The sequence below is a fragment of the Hetaerina americana genome, unplaced genomic scaffold (genome assembly GCF_022747635.1).
Source record: "Hetaerina americana unplaced genomic scaffold, ioHetAmer1.1.p SCAF_4, whole genome shotgun sequence".
NCBI classification, from domain to species: Eukaryota; Metazoa; Arthropoda; class Insecta; order Odonata; family Calopterygidae; genus Hetaerina; species Hetaerina americana.
In genome coordinates, this window is record NW_027286985.1 from 11,186,823 (window position 1) to 11,205,773 (window position 18,951).

Below are 18,951 nucleotides of genomic sequence, written 5' to 3' on the forward strand. Positions count from 1 at the left end.
GAAGATCGTAATACTACCATCTCCTCCTCTCGGCGACCTCTTTGAAGGTCAGATCTCACCTGAGGGGCGGCTTTAGTGGCGACAAACAGGTCGCGGACGGGAGGGTGAGGAGGGGAAGAGACGTCGGGTGAAGAAGCAGGGGAAGAGATGTCTCAGGGGTTGATGCGTGCGTGGAAAGGGTGGGGGGAGTGGAGATAGGAAGGACGGTCGGTCCTGGGACCGGAGATGAAGGTATGCGGAGAAAAGTGAGAATGTGGAATGGGGCTAGAATAGCTTACGTCGAGAGAGGATTCTTTTTTTTCTTAAAGCTCCTCAAGGACGACTTCTGAATGTTTACGCGCTCGAGAATCTCATGTTAATTAAGTCGACCGTATGTGCAACGTACTCTTTATGTTTAAACCAAAGGCTCCCGGGTTCGATTCCAGTCCAGATTGTTTCGTCAACTAACTCCCTGTGATTTTGCCCGTTTGGGGAAACGATTGGCTTTATTTTTTAATGCCTTTAAATTGTCCTTCCTCAATAATGCGGAGGTCTTGACGTCACAGTATCGCCAAAGTCGATTGTCGTTCACTATCTAACAATTACGATCCATCGACGAAATCGCCATCATGGCGTATCCTTCCCTAGTGGAATATGCGTATGTTTCTCTGGATTTCTGTTCGCTCGCTCTATCACTTTTCTCCATTTAAATAATATACGAGCAGGTTTATTAATATATTGGTATGTACTTTCATACATATCTATGTGGGTCACGGTAGACTAGGGGTAGAACGTTGGATTTATGCTCAGAGGGTTCGATTCCCGGGAGAGCCTCTCTGGGCACCTGCAGCTCCACCCAAGCTATGTGATTTTTCGGGTTCCAGGGAAACCTTAACCGGCACAGGGAAAGGAACTGGCCCCCCTACCCTGATGTGTGAATTTCACACGCCGTATAGGGCTTAGTACTGGGTGATCTCTACCATCTTCTACTAAAACGGCCTCGGTGGCGGCGAGGTAACGTCCTCGCCTGCCAATCCATGGGTCGCGGGTTCGATTCCCGCCTGGGTGGGTTTCTTCCACCTAGGGCTTGGGTGTTTGTCATCGTCTCCATTGTTATTCTTTGTTAAAAGTCCGATGTAAAGGCCAGAGTGCTGTTTTCGGACTAAGGCTAAATAAAATAAATAAATAAACCGACCTTCGGGTTGATTATTGTGTTTATGGTTTGCATATACGAGGGTCATCCGGAAAGTAGTACCCGTTCGTGCCGCATGAAGTGCTGACGACGCGAGTAGCCGCTGGACGAGGTCAGATAGCTTCAGTGGCTTGTCTGCCTTCTCTGAGCCAAGTTGCGTGACGCTAGCATTGCCTGTGTTGTTTCTGTGATTGTTTACAATGTTTAAAAAAATTGAGAACGCCGCCAGTTGTGAAGTGAGGGCAGTGATTAAATTCCTCAATGCAAGAAACGTTCGCCCATGTGATATTCATCGCCAATTAAAGGAGGTGTATGGAGACAATGTAATGGACGAGTCGTCTGTTCGGCGGTGGTGTCGCAACTTCAACATGGGGAGGGGGAACACACACGACGATGAGCGTTCGGAGAGACCGTCTGTCATTACAGACCAACTGGTGAGCTCAGTTGACGAATTCGTGAGGAACGATCGGCGCGTCACAATTGATGACATCTGTGAGCATTTTCCCAATGTTTCTCGAACAATTGTTCATGAAATTGTTAAACACCATCTGCATTATGCAAAAATTTGTGCAAGATGGGTCCCTCGCGTATCTCAAAGAGCTGGCGGCGAAGGACTATGCAGCAGGAATACAGAAACTTGTCACACGTTATGACAAATGCCTTAATTTGCTTGGAGATTATGTTGAGAAGTAGTTTAAAGTATCCTCTTTCAAATAAAATTTTTTATGTTTGTTAATATTTACTTTTGTGTCTTTATTTCACGAACGGGTACTACTTTCCGGATGACCCTCGTATATATATATGTATAGCCAAAAACAGTCACATAGCTTGGGTGGAGCTGCAGGTGCCCAGAGTGCCTTGCCCGGGAATCGAACTCGGGCCCTTCCGTTCGGTAGTCCAACGCTCTACCCCTCTGTGGAAGTCGGAAGAGTTTTTCGGTGACGGAATGAAAAAACTTGTTACACGTCGGGAGAAATGTGTTAGCCTTAACGGTGAATATGTTGAAAAATAAAGATATGACTTTGAAACTGTACTTGATTCGTTTTTGTTCGCGCTCTACAAGCATGTATACATTTATTTTCCGCCTACCCTCGTAATTCATAATTTGTTACTTTCTTAATATCCATTTCAGCTTCAGAAGCACCACATTTACCTTGCTTCTGTTCTTCATTTTTATTAACCCCTATTAACCACGTCTCAAGTTCAAATAAAAGGAGACTTCGTGTACATGCTTTAATTAATCACCTCCTTATAACCTCACTGGGACTATTTGCTGTTAGTGGTTGCTTCTTCGGATAGAAATTAGATTCCTTCGCCATTTTATCTTGCTTACTACACCCCTCTTCCTTCTGCCGATTGCCAGGGATCCTGCTGTCTAAGTAGCAAAACGTTTTTCCCAATGTCTGTAGTCTGAAGACTCTAGTCTTACTTGGAGATTATCTTCCCTACTTAAGAGTGCAGACCATTATTACCTTAATTTTAACCTTGTTTATCATGAGGTTTTACTTTTTCGACCTTAGATTTAAATCCGTCTCTCTCTCAAGGTTCGAAAACATCCTGTCCATTCTGAATCCTGACATCCTGAATCCGAAAACATCCTGAATATTAACTCCCAATTGCCTGCTTTGGAGAAGGAAAAGTGCCTGACTAGAGACCGGTAGTTTCTAAAATCTAATCAAATTTTGTGATTTTCTTGACACGTGGTCATCCCACTGTATGGATCAGTGGTGGCAAAATGGCGAGATGTAACGCAGAAGCGTTGACGCTGGATACAAAAATAAGAATAAGCGTTGCAAAATTTGAGCGATGAAAACCCTTTCCTCCCTCCATCTTGAACACGCGTTCATGTCTCCCATTTAAGTACCTCGCGGGGAAAATAGAATCGCGTGAGGGCGTGTATATTCCATATATTGCGATGCGGCATCAACCGTTCAATACGAGAATGACAATCTATTTCTACATCTACTTCATGACCAGCAAGCCGCCGCAAGAGCGTGTGGCGGGAGATGTTAGGGCACCGCTCGTAATTAAGAAAAAAAAACGCATGCAAAAGCCACAACTTTATACAATCCACGAGCAAAAGATGGTAAACATTCATGCCAAAACCCTTATAACTCACACATATGCAGTGAGTTTTTAATTTCATTAGGGTGACCATTAGTTATAGGGTGTATTCCGAAAGTCAAAATTTTGCTGCTCCCACCCCCTAATCTTATCCCAATTAACAAAAAAAACAGGCTGTACAAAATTTCACTCGAATCAAACAACTACTACACGATCCTCAAACGTCTTGAAGTAGGAATAATCCTTGAAATAACATGGAAATTGTGATAATATTATGCTTTTTTAATAAAGCTAAAATTTTACTAAAGGGAAAGGCATTTTTATTTAGAAGAATACTTTGTATAGAATCAAAACATACATACTCGTATGTGAAAGAACGCCATCACACTCGCATCTACAAAACATTTCTACCTGATTTCTTTGCAATGTTTATTTTTGTTCCGACTTTTCAATTCAATGTTTTCTATGCTTCTAAAGTGGATTGTGTTTCTTAATATTATGATTTCTGATTGTCCGGGGGAAAGAATAAGTTTTTGTATCGATATGTACTGGTATCTATCTCCCTTATTTCATCTTTGTGGTCTGATCTACCTGAATAGTGGGGGCCATTATATAGTAATTCTTTCGGTGTTGTAATTAAACTCGTTTGTTCTGAAACTTTCAAAAGGTCTAAGTCTCGCTTGTTCTCTTCTTATATCATGTGGCTCCAAGCCTAAATCCCCTAAGAGGCAGGTCACACATGTGTTCTTATCATAACAATTTTTGACGAATCCGAACGGGTTTTCTCTGGATAGTCATCACTGAACGAGAAGAATCTCAATATGGAGCGTGTTGTTTTGTAGAGTGGACACCTGGTTTAAGAGATGGAAAAATAAGTGTAGACTTGCGATTTCTGAGATGTGTTTCTTGGGAAGAATGGAGAAAGTAATTAAGAAAGAAGAGAAAGACAAGCAATAATTTTTTTAAGCATGGCGGGCGAAGAGAGGAATTTGCTGGTGAGAATCAGAAGATGGTAGAGAAAAGCGTGGAAGGAGTAGACGTTGAATTTTGAGCAAAATGTCTGAAGGTCGTGTTGGAAGGGAGTATATCTTTTGCAAAAGGATCCGTAAACTTTCAATTATTAATAAAAATAATCAAGATAGAAATATAATTTATAGTGCTTAAAAGTTTTTTTGCGTCCTGAATATTTGTTTGCATCGTTGAATATTTCGCATTGAAGCCAAAGGAGGGGCACTTTTCATGGTGAAATGAGAAAAATAATAAATTCTAACAATGGAATAATTTGTTTTAGAACACCTCAAACATTTACACCCAAGCAGTTGAATGTCGTTTCATGCATAATTTTTAGAAATATGCGCCCATTTAAAAATTCGGAAAACGGTACAAAAGCATTTATTACATTCTACATTATAGCATAAGGTTTTTTCAAGTGGTTGAGAATTAATTCTGGGTTTTATTGGTTTACATGGTAACAATGAACAATGATATAATTTTTTAAATCAATTTGATTTCATTTTTTTCCATCAAATATTTCGCTTTTAAGCCAAAGGGGGGGTTATTGACACTTTTCATTGTGAAATGAAAAAAATTAAAAAATCTAAAAATGGAATTATTTGTTTTAAAACACCTCAAACATTCACACCAAAGCAGAGGAATCACGCATAATTTTAGGAAATATGCGACCATTTAAAATTTTGGAAAACTGTCCTAAACATTTATTACGGTTTTTTCTAGTGGTTGAGCATTAATTCTGGGTTTTATTGGTTTATATGGTAACAATGAACAATAATATAATTTTTTAAATCAATTTGGTAACATTTTTTAATAAAATATTTCACTTGTAAGCCTAAGTGGGGGGTATTGGCACTTTTCATGGTGAAATGAAAAAAATAAAAAATTTTAAATGGAATTATTTGTTTTAAAACACCTCAAATATTCACACCAAAGCAGAGGAATCACGCATAATTTTAGGAAATATGCGACCATTTAAAATTTTGGAAAACTGTCCTAAAGCATTTATTATGGTTTTTCTTAGTCGTTGAGAATTAATTCTTGGTTTTATTGGTTTATATGGTAACAATGAACAATAATATAAATTTTTTAATCAATTTGGTAACATTTTTTAATAAAATATTTCACTTGTAAGCCTAAGTGGGGGGTATTGGCACTTTTCAAGGTGAAATGAAAAAAATAAAAAATTTTAAATGGAATACTTTGTTTGAAAACACCTCATAATTTCGCACCATCCTTCGTTTCACGCATAATTTTAGGAAATATGCGCCCATTTAAAATTTTGGAAGACTGTCCTAAAGCATTTATTATGGTTTTTCTTAGTCGTTGAGAATTAATTCTTGGTTTTATTGGTTTATATGGTAACAATTAAATATAAAATAAACCTTTTAATCGATTTGGTTACATTTTTTTCCATCAAATATTTCGCTTTAAAGCCAAGGGGGTTTAGAACACTTTTCCTGGTGAAATGAAAAAAAAATTCTAAAAATGGAATATTTTTTTTTAAACGACTCAAATATTGACACCGAAGCAGAGGAATTTCGTTTCACGCATAATTTTAGGAAATATTCGCCCATTTAAAGTTTTGGAAAACTTTCCTAAAGCATTTATTAGGGTATTTTCTAGTGGTTGAGAATTAATTCTGGTTTTTATTGGCTTATATGGCAACAATGACAAATAATATAATTTTTTTAAACAAATTGGTTACATTTTTTTCCATCAAATATTTCGCTTATAGGCCAAAGGGGGGGTATTGGCACTTTTCCTGGTGAAATGAAAAAAAAATTCTAAAAATGGAATAATTTGTTTTGAAACAACTCAAATATTCACACCGAAGCAGAGGAATTTCGTTTCACGCATAATTTTAGGAAATATGCGCCCATTTATAATTTTGGAAAACTTTACTAAAGCATTTATTACGGTATTTTCTAGTAATTGAGAATTAATTCTGTGTTTTATTGGCTTATATATATTGGCTTATATAACAATGAACAATAATATAAACTTTTTAATCAATTTGGTTACATTTTTTCCATCATATATTTCGCTTATAAGCCGAAGGGCTTATTGACCGAAGGGTGGTCGAATTTCTTTTATTAACTGAAAGTACATATTGAATAATACAGGTTTGGTTCGGAAGACCATTCCGGAACCTTTTCGTAAGGTAAAGTAAGCGACAGAGATATCCACATTGACATTAATGCAAACATTAGATAAATTTAAATCGTTGAGTAGCAGGACTGTTTCTTGAAGGCCGAATAAGGCTGAATATAGTAAGTTTCTGCTTCATTGATGTGGTAGTCGGGAGGAATCGGGAAGGAACGGGACAGTTCCCAGCGCGGGATCACCACTCCGCCTTGGGTGAGCGTTGCGTCCGTGTAGACTTGTATGACCTCGTCGGGCTGGGGCAGGAACACTTCTTTGTGCAGGATGTCGGAATTTAACAGGGCTTTCCAATACTTATCGTTGCGCTGAAATACTTGAGAAATCATGAAGCTTGGCAGCCGAAGTATCCACGCAACCCAGGCGAGATAACCCGCCGCCTTTGGGATGTCTATCTGTCGAAGTCTGGTGAGGATCGGGATGAGAGTTTTAACACGTCGCACCGCTTTTTCGGTTAATCGGAGAGATTGGGTGACGGTGTCTATATGCACTCCTAAGTATTTGATCTGCTGAACGGGAGTTAGGGTTGATTTCCGATAGTTGACGGTGATGCCTAGCGTGTTGCTAAGGAAGTCACTGATTTGGTAACCACACATTCTCCTTGGCCCGTAGATGAGCCAATCGTCTAGGTAGATAACAGATTTAACGCTGAATTTAACTGAAACCAAGAGGAGTACGTCCTCTGTCCATCGTTGAAGGATGGCCGGACTTAACGGGTGTCCCATAGGTAGACGTGTAAATGCGTAGGATACGCCGCCGTACCGAATGCCGTAGTGCTTCCAATGTTTGAAATGGATGGGGATTTGGTATTGGCACTTTTCATTGTGAAATGAAAAAAATAAAAAATTCTAAAAATGGAATTATTTGTTTGAAAACACCTCAAACATTCACACCAAAGCGGAGGAATGTCGTTTCACGAATACATTTAGGAAATTTGCGCCCATTTTAAATTTTGGAAAACTGTCCTTAAGCATTAATTACGGTTTTTTCTAGTGGTTGTGAATTAATTCTTGGTTTTATTGGCTTATATGGTAACAATGAACAATAATATAAACTTTTTAATCAATTTGGTTACATTTTTCATCGAATATTTCCTTTATAAGCCATTAGGGGGGGTATTGGCACTTTTCATGGTGAAATGAAAAAAATAAAAAAATTCTAAAAATGGAATAATTTGTTTTAAACAACTCAAACATTCACACCAAAGCAGAGGAATGTCGTTTCACGCATAATTTTAGGAAATATGCGCCCAATTTTGGGATACTGTACTAAATCATTTATTACTGTTTTTCTAGTGGTTGAGAATTAATTCTGTGTTTTATTGGTTCATATGGGGGGGAAATAATTTTTAGAATTTTTTCTCATTTCACCATGAAAAGGAACAATTCCCCCCCCCCCTTTGTCTTATAAGCGAAATATTTGACGGAAAAAAATGTAACCAAACATTTTTCATCAGAATCTACGCCAATTATTGCTAATAAAGTCTAAAAAAGAATACCCCTTCCACATATTTAGTAGGGCTACAGAGTACGCATTTAAAGGAAGAGAGTAGGCTTCTTGTAAGACGTGAAGTAGGCTGACAGAAAGCAGGAAGAAGATGTAGCAGGTAGGATGGGACCGACAGGCATTTGCCACGTTGGGGACCTAAATGGTTAATTTGGTAAGGACTTTGTTTTTGTGGGATCGGGGAGGAATGGGTGGGTAGAGAACCTCGGTATTTGGCTTCTATATCTTTGGAAGGTGCTCTTCATCTGTCTTCACAGCAAAATCCTTCCATCGCTGGGATGTGTGAAGTATTGTACGGCGAAATGACTTAAGGTGAGCTTGAGTTTTTTAATTGATATTCCAGAGCTATTGTAAGAGTGTGTTGTTAGAGATTCCCTAAAGCCTATATAGAAATTGACGAAAGAACTAAAACTAGCAAGCGTTTCGGTTCGAATGACTTTTTCCCTTTTGATACCATTCTTCACATCAATATTGTAGCAAGAAGGTTTTCCTTTCCGTGCTTCCTTGATGTTTGAGCGTGGTTTTAGCAATGACAGAGAATTAAAAATGCGAAGACGTTCGTCTAAATTGAAAGCCAGAGAACACGTGGTCGGCACTGAGATCATTGCATAATGCACTTCGCTTCCAGTATTCTAGTCTTCCCTAATCTAGTATTGTACTGAAATGATGACACTTTGAGGAGAAATGGAAGATACCTGGAAGCTTTGCCTCATTGGGAAAAATTTGACAGATATTATTGGAGTCTATTTAAGTTTTCTGTTATGAAAATCATCACATTACAATAATGAAATCCAGCAGCAAGTTAAAATAACCCTAACCCCTAAAGTGAGATAAATTTGACGCAAATTAATTTTCCATTTAATTTTTTTGCCAATCATTAAATGATGGCATAATGTTATGACATTTTCCAGAATGACTTTGTTGAAATTAATATATTATATTATTATATAATAATCTATTCATAAATGTTAATAAAAATTAAATTCTGCTGCAAATACTGATCACAAAAGTCGTGGAAAATGATAAGTTATTAGTTCACATAGACCATAAAATGAGGAAACGTTTGACTGCTCTCAACAAGGTTTTAAGTGATATCATATTATAAATGTTCATATGCGAGGAAAATGAAAGACATCAAGGACGTTTACATCCTCATAATCAGTAGAAAGATTTTCCAGAAGAAGAAATGCACTCGTGTAAGGTCCGTTATTTTATGGAAAAAAATTGTGCAAAAGTTTATTTAAAAATAATAATGTGACACAAAAGACTAAAAACTCATTACTTAATTATTCTGATTTAAATTCACTCTTCTACGCCTATATTTGGACTTGTGAATATTGAAGGGTAAGGAAATTTCTGTTCATTTTAGAAAACTTATATGAGCAAACATTCGTTTATTTCAGTTGACTTAAATTTTAATATATCCCTTCTATGTTGCACATAATAGGACTAGCATAAACTGAAATGGCGGGTCTCCTTTCTTCCGATGATTATAAAAGTTGGACATCAAAATATAAACTACAAAAATGACCAGTGCTTCGTCCCGTTGTGAGACGCGCGCCGTTTTTGTGGCCCTAAGTCCTGAATTGAAACTATGGCGTTTGGAAATCTCCTGAACGAAGCAACGTGATTTTGAATCAAAAGGTTATCAGACTAAATATGTAATAAAATGTGTGAGAAACAGAAACATTTATCATTAAATTATGTTCAAAAAAATTACTTCGCGCTCGATTTCTAAAAATTAAACAAAGCACAACAAATGATTTATTCTGCGATTGTTTTTCAAAAATTGCCAAGCGCATATGAATGGTGAAAAATTCTAACATAATAACTAACATAATTCTAACATTTTATATTATATAGATAAAATTGAACCAATTATACCTAGAATCTAACATTAAATTATAAATGGTCAAATAAGGGATTACCAAACATTGTCAAAGTATTCGCTTACTGTAGCGTGATGGAAGCGGGTCCCATATCTCTTCTTTCTTTATTTGACGTCTTCCGTGGTCGACGTCTTGCTTACTGACGTGATTCCACCTCAAGGATCTAACTCTATCCTCGCTGTACTTCATTCCTGTGGTCATTCTCCGCGTATCCTTGGTTTCTTCAATCTTCTGTCGATTTCTTGGTTGGTCCTTGTCTTGCTGGCTGCAAGAAAACGGATTATTACACACGGTATAGTACACACTGGATGTGATTGGTTCCGATACTCCCTCAACCATCACAGGATTTGCAGAAAAACGACGTGCCGAACAACGTTCCATATCGACGGATGAGCACGAACGAATCACTCAGAGCTACACACAACAAAATGTAATCCTAATCGCGGTATTACGCCTAACCTTAACCGAAAAGAATTTCAACCCTAAAGGTCCAAATCTAAATTTTACGTATCCGCGCCTTTGCGTTCGCAGTCCTTCTTTACTTCTTTCTTCAGGAGATGTCTCCTGCTCCCTGTAAGAGAGCGGATTAAAGTACATTCAAACATAGATAAATTAAGGCTCAACATACATATCGTGCAAAAAACCATTTCGTACTCCCTGTCATTTTTATAACCATAAAATACCACTTTTTCATCATTCGATGTCTTTGGTATTTGCAAACACTGCAAACAAAATGCTGTATGGTGATACATATTACCATACAGAATTTTGTTTGCAGTGCACTGTCTTTTGCAAAGGGCTTCATATAAATTGGATGTACCCTTTTTGGTCTACCGTTTTTATCCCTATATCCAACAGATCCATGGATTAATAATATAAAAGCACCTTGCTTTTGTACCATTACATAACTGTTCTCATTTAATTTTCACTTTTTCAAGCTGGAAATAGTATAGAATACACCTTTCAAATAACATGCACCTTTTTTTGCTCTGAGTATTTTAAGACAATGCGTTCCAATTGATCTTCTTTTACCATTCAACAAAAATGGCACGACCATTGCTGAAATGCCAGCTGACATTTAATGCATATTATTCATCCCTCCAACTCCATTTCTTCATTTCAAATAGTTTTCCTTGTTAGGTTATTCCCTAACAGGGCTTTTTTTCATTGATTGAATTTTGAAATGACTAGCAGTGATAGTGAGTTTTGTTTTTACTACACAATTCAATCTATTCTTTCTTAAGCATGTTCATTATGTCTAAATGTACCTTACCGTAAAACGTACCGTACTTTGTACTTTTCTTTGTATTTGACAACTCTTCAAGGTATTGAAGTCATCAAAAACAAAGAAAAGTATGCTGACTTGTAAAATTTGTACAAGGTCAGTAAGATATAAAAATTATTATTTAAATTTAATTTGAATAGAATGGTTTGAGGCCTCACTTTGAGATGACTTTGTAAGTCAAAACCTAGGTCGTGTTCAATAAAATATTTGTGGAGTAACTAAGTATTTCTTTTCCGATATAAATTTTATTTAATTAAGAGAGTCTGAATGGGTAGTTTCAGGAAGAGGTGAAAGCTTCTTTGCCTGATGCATTTATTTTTCTTATTTCCCTGCTGCTTTGATCATTTTGGTCCATAACAATTTCAAGATAGGTAAGCTGTTCCACATGCTTTCATGTGTCCCATGTGTTTGTCCATCTATTTTAACATTTAACTTAGTTTTCCTCTTCTTAGAAAACTGCATAATCATATTTTTGTTTACATTTATTCTCATCCCTCATTGGCTTTCCAATGCACTCAGCAGAGTTTGCAACTGATTGTGTGGGTGACAAACTAAATCTTGATCATCAGAATACTTACCTGATTTTATGAATTGTCAACTGACTTTCATTCGTATCTGGAGGTCTACCTATTCCTTTTTTGAGTTCTTTCCAAGCAAGAACAATTATCATATCACGCAATAACAATTAAGAAATATAAAGGTAGAAAATAATGTTAATAGAATCTTATTTTTATTGAGATAAAGAATTTTAACATGATAACAGGGATAAGATAGAGATATGAACATCTGTTGAATAATAACAATATGGTAGTGATATAAAAATAACAATGGTGTATTATTTAAGCCAAAATGTATTATTTGGTAAAGTCACAAGATAACCATGCACCCTTAATTAGCCAATACAGGAAAAAACCAAACACCAGGATCTAACATTTATTTTTGATAAAAATATGTCTAATACTAAATACATGATTAACAATTTCAGTCAATAGTTGAATCACCTGTAACAATAATGACTTACTTATTATGATAGAGTGCAAACAGCAAAGTTAGGCTTCTTTTACAGTTATCCAGCAACGTTACAATTGACAAATTTATTTGGGAAATATTGTTATAATATTAGGCCCATAAATTGATTAAGAAGGAATAAAAAAGTACATGGTTATTACTGGTCATCTTATTGATGCAGAAAATTTTATAGTGAAGGGACAGTAAACATGAAGAAATATGCTGTAAAACTTTCAAAAATTGGGGGAAATGCTGAGCTTATAGACATCGCAACACAAACAAATATACCATATAAGAAGTAGTAGGTTCATAGCCAGGATTAAATGGGTAGAGGAAGAGAGAGAAAGCTGGAAATCCACTTACTTACAGATCAAGTCAAGCACCTTACACTTAAAGCAATTAAATTTCAGAGTGAGACCCCTGCCCCTGGCTATGCACCTATGGAATATTCTCCAGTGTCCATGATGACTGATAACACTGATAAAGGGAAATGTCTCTCAATTTTTTGTTCAAGAGTAATTATTAATTCAAGGCACACTTAAATAATAAATTGTTAATTATCACATATACATACATTGAAGTCTGGTCATTGAATGTTTATTCAAATTGCAATTCATTTGGTTAGATGCTCCATAAATGGACAGAGCTTCCTTTATAAAAAGTAATTACAAATAGATTTTAGCAAGTCAATGAATAAACACAGTCTGTTTGGGATGCTTCAAATGAAAATTGACTAAGATAGGTCATTCTCTCAAACATTCTCCTTGGAATTTTATATAAGTTTACCAATTTTACTTCATGGTTTCTTATCATGGTAGGTATTAATAACAAAAACATTTCAAATGGATAATTCAAATATTCTAGTTCTAAGGTTGTGATGCCATTCGTATCCTGGCAGACTCTCTTGATCGATGATGAACCTCAGCTGTACGAAGTGTTATTCCAAAGATGTCTTCATGATACCTATTTTCATCCTGTAAATGATACAACAAGCACTTGACTGATGTGAAAAATACAATGCATTTTATTTGTATTTTTAGTGCATTATTTTAATGCATTTTTATTTTATTATTTTAGTTTGCCTTACTGAAAAATGCAAGCAAGGGAAATACTGGGGTAGCATATCATGCCACCATTCTTTTCTCATTTTTCTCCATTTTCTAATACGTCCAAGTAAAAATGTTCACACAAAAGCATAAATTGAGTTACTCCTTGTCACTCATTCAATGTCCAATGAGGAAGGGGATTCAAAGTATGAGGAAAAAAACATACTGAATAATGGAACTTAATGCTATGCAGAATAAAAAAAATCAGGCATTACCACACTTTCCTTAATCTTTAAGTAGTCCCGCAGGCATATTGTCAATCCACGAGGCCTTATTTGATTTCAATTCCCTAAATGCTCTCTCAACCTCACCATTGAGTAAGGCTGGACCTAAGGTACCCTTTATCCACTTCACATTCTCTCTATATGTCCAATCTCACAAGCCTAATTTATTTATCACACTACTCCTCTATTTCTTATTTTCCTTTCATCTCTCTTAAATCTTCTCCGGGTCAACGAATATTTGGGAGAAAGAGTTTTTATAGACTAATTCATAGCATTTATGAGAGAGAAAATTGGGTGGAAAACCTCATCAGATCAGTAATAGTCCCCATTCCTGAACACAGAAAGGCAGCAATATATAAGATCTACAGAACAATATGCTTGATTTTGCACACAGCTGAAGTGGCTCTCAGGATCATCAATAAAAGGATGGAAAGCAGAGCAAATGAATCTTACGGGATGATCAGTTGGGGTTCAAGAATGGGAGAGACAATAGTGATGTCATTGTAATGAGGTCATTTATAGGATACAATCAGGAATAGAATATAATCAGGATGTATTTGTATTTACCTGATTTGTAGATTTTGAAAAAGCATTGAATGTAGTGAATTGAGTGGAAATAATGAATGTATTGCTGAAAATAGGGGTAGATTAGAGGGATAGGAGATTTCATTGCAGCCTGTACATGTCTTGGACAGCTCAGGTGTGAGCGGCAGATGGAGAGTCTGGATGGATAGTGTTACTTGGAGGAGTAAGACATAGTGCCCATTGTAATCTGTGCTGTTCAACATATGTGTGGAAGGAATGATGCAAGATGAATTGGAAAACTGGAGATACAAATGAAAGTCAGTGGATGATTCATAAAATCAGATTTGCTGATGACCAAGCTCTAGTTTGTCAGTCAGTCTAGAGGTTGCAAGCACGGCTAAGTGCATTGGAGAGTAAGTACAATAGGAATAGCATGAGAATAAAGATAAGCAAAATGAAGATCATGAGTCTTTTCAGAAAGAGAAAGGATAAGCTAAATTGCAATGTAAGAGTTCATAAACTAGAGCAGGTTAAACAGTTCACAAGGAGAAGGGAATAGATGACAGGGATTTTGAGTTAAGATGTTAAGAAAAGGCTTGTCAAATACTTGATATGGAACATAGGTTTTATGGCATAGTCACAGAAGCAAAATGATAAGCGTGGATTTAAACGCAGGTGTTGAGAAGGTGAGAGACAGACAGTCAGGCAAATAAGGGAGGAAGGAGAGTGGAGTGTAGGGAAAAAACATAAAAGAAGCAGGAAAGATGGATACAGAGCCTTATGATTGCAATGGAATGTTGAAGACTGTGATAGTGGGGAGAATAAACATTCTTTCATAGGCATGCCATAGGTAAGCATGAGGCAGGAATAAGATAGGGATATTGTATGCAATAAAGGGAGGAAAGATGCGTGTAGAATAGGAGCGAGGCTTGTTGCTTGATGTTGGGTTCTATTTTGTTAACAGAGACAAAAGAATCATCACCAAACCATTTGGTAGTTTATGTCCATCAAAAACCTACAAGGTTTTTAATGGACACAAACTGATTTCGATGGTCTGTAGATTATAGACAATAATAATAATGAGTTACCATGATAATCAATTTGGAAGGAAAAATGTATGGAAATTATTACAAGGGAAAACCATGGACCATATTCTACCTTAGAATAGTACTTAGGTAGAATTGTTGTAAAGAAAGATGAGAGGTATCATTTTGAATGTGTAGTGAGATAGTGAGAGAAGAGAGGAGAAAATTTTGTCAAACTAATATGGTGAATTTTGATGGACATTTTACAGATTTCACTTTTTCATAGGGAGAATATTTGTAATAAGTTTAATGGCAAATGAGAAATGGACCAAGCATATAGATATTCAGCATTCAGATGCATGAGGTGGGAATTTTTAAGTCTTTTGCAATGACTAACTCAACACACACCTATTTCTAGCATGTGCACAAAGGGAAGGTACCATGTCTATACACACATACACGATCTTCTCAAATAATGCAAAACTTACCCTCAGTGTTAGCATGTAGCTTTCCACATCAGCATCAGTCATACCTCCTTTCTCTTGGATAATTTGTTTCAGGGTTTGGTACACATGCTCTGCCATTGTGCAATCACCACACACATAGAAGTGACCTCCTTCATCAACCAGCTGACGGTAGACTGCAGCTGATTCCCTGTGAATCATTTCCTGGACGTAGGTCTATGTATTTAGGATTCAGCAGGAAAAAAGGATTAGAAGCATTTTTCTTTTACTGGTAAATACAGTGGTCTGTCAGATTTTCTGAAATTGCAAATTTATCTTTATTAAAACTTCTTTCAAGATGGCTTTGTATGCCCTCATTTAAATTACAGAATTAAATTGGAGACCCTTTCTTCTTTCATTTATTTTTCACAAATTTCAATAAAGAAAAAAATCTAAAATGCTTTATATACGTCCCCAATTTTTGTTACAGTAATCTGGAGCAATTTAAATTAATTCTTATTTTTATTATTTGCTCCTCCTCACAAAAGGTGATATTACATACGACAGCATACATTTAACAGCAGCAGAAAAGACAATGATGATAGTAAAATCTTTTATTGCTTTGAAGCCTGTGGAGAAGATGAAGTAGACAGTCCTGGTCTACAATAGCACAGCTCCTGGTCAACTCTTTTCTTTTAAATCTACATTTTTTTGAGATTTTTAGTTTTTATGGCTATCCAAGAAAATCCCTACAGCCATTTCAAATGAGAATCATATTGGATGGTATTCAATGCTATGTTCCGTTTGTTTGGTTTCCTACAACTGGCAAATACAATGAACAAGCATCAATATTTCAATCTCCATATTGTAAAAAAGTTATCAACATGTGATGTGGTAGCATCAATATTCTGTTCTTACTTGAGACCCTAGATGGGTTGATAGAAATTACAATACAAATTATCATTGTAGAGGGCTATAATAATATGCTGATGTAGTAATAATATGCTAGTGTTACCTAAGAACCTGAATCTTGAATTAGGTCCCCAATTGACATAGATGACATGAAACTTCAATGGAAATAGACAAGATTCAGTAATGCTATAAGATTTGATTGATGATAACTACATTTTCATGATTGAAATATTGCTGGCATTCACTATAAATAATGCTAAAAAAAGACGATGAAGAACCGTGGCCACATTTGGAATACTACCAAGCTCATGGAAGTAAAGAGCAGCTTGTAAATTTCTGTGAGGCCTAGAGCTGTTGAAATATGAAACAATTAGTATGACCTCTTGCCTTGTGAATGGTTCTCAAAAATTATTTGAAGTCTTCTTTGGGATTATTTAATACCACAGTAGTCAAATTACTTTTCAATTGACCACCTTGCCAATTTTTTTTACTTCTTATGACTTTTCTAAGTTATTGTAGCAGATAGCTCCAAAGGGATTTTACTCCTTTTGGGACTAAGGAAACAGAGCAGACTATGGGTATGTATCCTTTTGTGATTCATGGGGAGCCTTATGGAAAGGGTTTATAAGTAACTCAAATGTAGGTACATGTTGATTTATGGGAAATGAATAATAATATGCATTTTTTGGACTATATTTTAGAAATTACTGCTATTTTCTACTTTGGCTGAACAATATATGTATATTGATGATTGTAATATAATCATGCTACATCGTAGATAAGCATTATTCAGACTGTAAATTTTGTTCTAATGCCTACATTTAAATTCATCCTACCTAGATGATTTTTCTCCAAACCTTTTTTCCTTTAAATGACATGAATGTGATTGCTAAATGACTGTTATTAATCTATACAAAACCTATTTTTTGCTGTAGAAATTCCTACACTTACTCCCCATTCCATTTGTACAAGTGCTAGGAAATAGTTACTTAATGATTGTTAGTTTTTTTTGTACCCTGTAAGCCACTGTTAGGTTCTTTGATAAGGGTAACTTTATGAATAAATACCAGACTAATTTTGACCTAAATATTTTTCCCCTAGTGTGGTCAGATAATGTCATTCTGAACCTTTGTTGTTAGTATTGCTAAAGATACATCCTTCCAATTAAGGCAAGAGATTTCAAATGTTATTTAAACTTTGCTCTGTGAGTGATTCCCAGCTTAGACCCTCTAATAATTTTGATTCGCTATTCATTTAAACATAACAATGTTTTGCATATCCAGCTCCAGTATGCTACTTGTGATCCAATTTGGCAATCATTCCAACTTCATGAGGATTGCATATACTATCAGAATATTCTAAAAGAGGCCTAACCAGCAAAAGATAACATTTCTCTCTAACCTTTTCATCACATTTACCCAATACTCTTCTAATAAATCCTTTTCTTATATATCTTGTATATATGTATAAGATATGTATATCTTGTCCACATATTGGCCATATATGTTTCACACATTATAAGCTGTGAGTAAGAGTAATGCCAAGCCTACATTTCCGATTTTGGTGTTCCTTACAGTAGGCATTCGGGAGGGAATATGCTCTCTTTCCAAAACTTGATAACTACAGGTATTCACTTTTGTAAGTTTAATTACCAAGTGTTGCACCAGCATTGGATAGTATTCAGCTAAAGATGGTCATCAGCTAAAGATGCTTTTTTCTCAGTTGATGTCATTAACATAAGAAGGGCATAAGGGAGGTCTGATAATACTTCCCAAGGGAATACGCGAAATGACTTCTGCTGAATTAGAGCGAGCCTCATCTATGACTACTCATTGTACCCAACCATTCAAAAAGTCTTTCGTCCAGCCCAGAATATTTTTATCTATGCCATATGATTCCAGCTTTGTGAGTAGTTTACTATGAGGCACTATGTCAAAAGCTTTCTTAAAATCTAGATAAACTGCATCCACTGGAACATTGTTCTCTCCTGAACTAAGGATATCATGATCAAATTACTCAAGTTGTTCCTTGAATTTACTCTTCACCATGCTGGTTATTCAATAAATACTCCTGCTATCAAGGTGTCCCCCTATTGAACGAGCAACTATATGTTCCATGTCTTAACATAATATGGAGGTGATGGAACTGCGTCTGTAATTGACTGACTGTAACTGACAGTTCCTCCTTGACTATGTTTTCAGTGTTTTAGATGTCATATTAACAGTTTTCTAATCACTGGGAACCTTGTGATCCACTAGAGATTTTTTAAGTATGATTTAAAGGTACAGAATTATTGATCTAATAATGATCATATTTTAAAAAAGTTTATCTATTAGCAGCAGAAGAGTACCTCACTTATTTGCCCTGCAATCGATGATCATTGAAAACCAAAAACTACAATAAAAAAGTACATTAAATAAAAGATATGTTAAAGAATAGATATGTTACAAACTGAGGAACAATCTATTTAACGAGCTACTGAATGTGATAAGTAGACAGCAATGCAACTCATATTTTATATTTTGAGCATAATTTGGTCCAAAAAGTATAATTTTTGGGAAAAGCTCCAATACCAATTTTCAGTTTATATATTGCATTGCAAATTAAATTTTGATCTCT

The 18,951-nt window shown here is 35.9% G+C and overlaps 1 protein-coding gene across 3 annotated transcripts in view; it reads right to left on the reverse strand.

Moving 5' to 3' along the window:
• Window positions 1-11,858: 11,858 nt before the first annotated feature.
• Nos (Nitric oxide synthase) overlaps window positions 11,859-18,951 on the reverse strand; it is a 277,326-nt gene continuing 270,233 nt past the window's right edge. For 2 of the 3 annotated variants that reach the window (XM_071590448.1, XM_071590447.1), the window contains 2 exons: window positions 15,466-15,657; window positions 11,859-13,071 (listed from right to left, as the gene is read on the reverse strand). In XM_071590448.1, the coding sequence (XP_071446549.1) occupies window positions 12,964-13,071; window positions 15,466-15,657 (300 nt within the window). In that variant the 3' untranslated portion in view covers window positions 11,859-12,963. Of the gene's footprint in view, window positions 13,072-15,465; window positions 15,658-18,951 lie in introns of those variants that run through there. The other variant, XM_071590449.1, reaches the window with a different exon arrangement.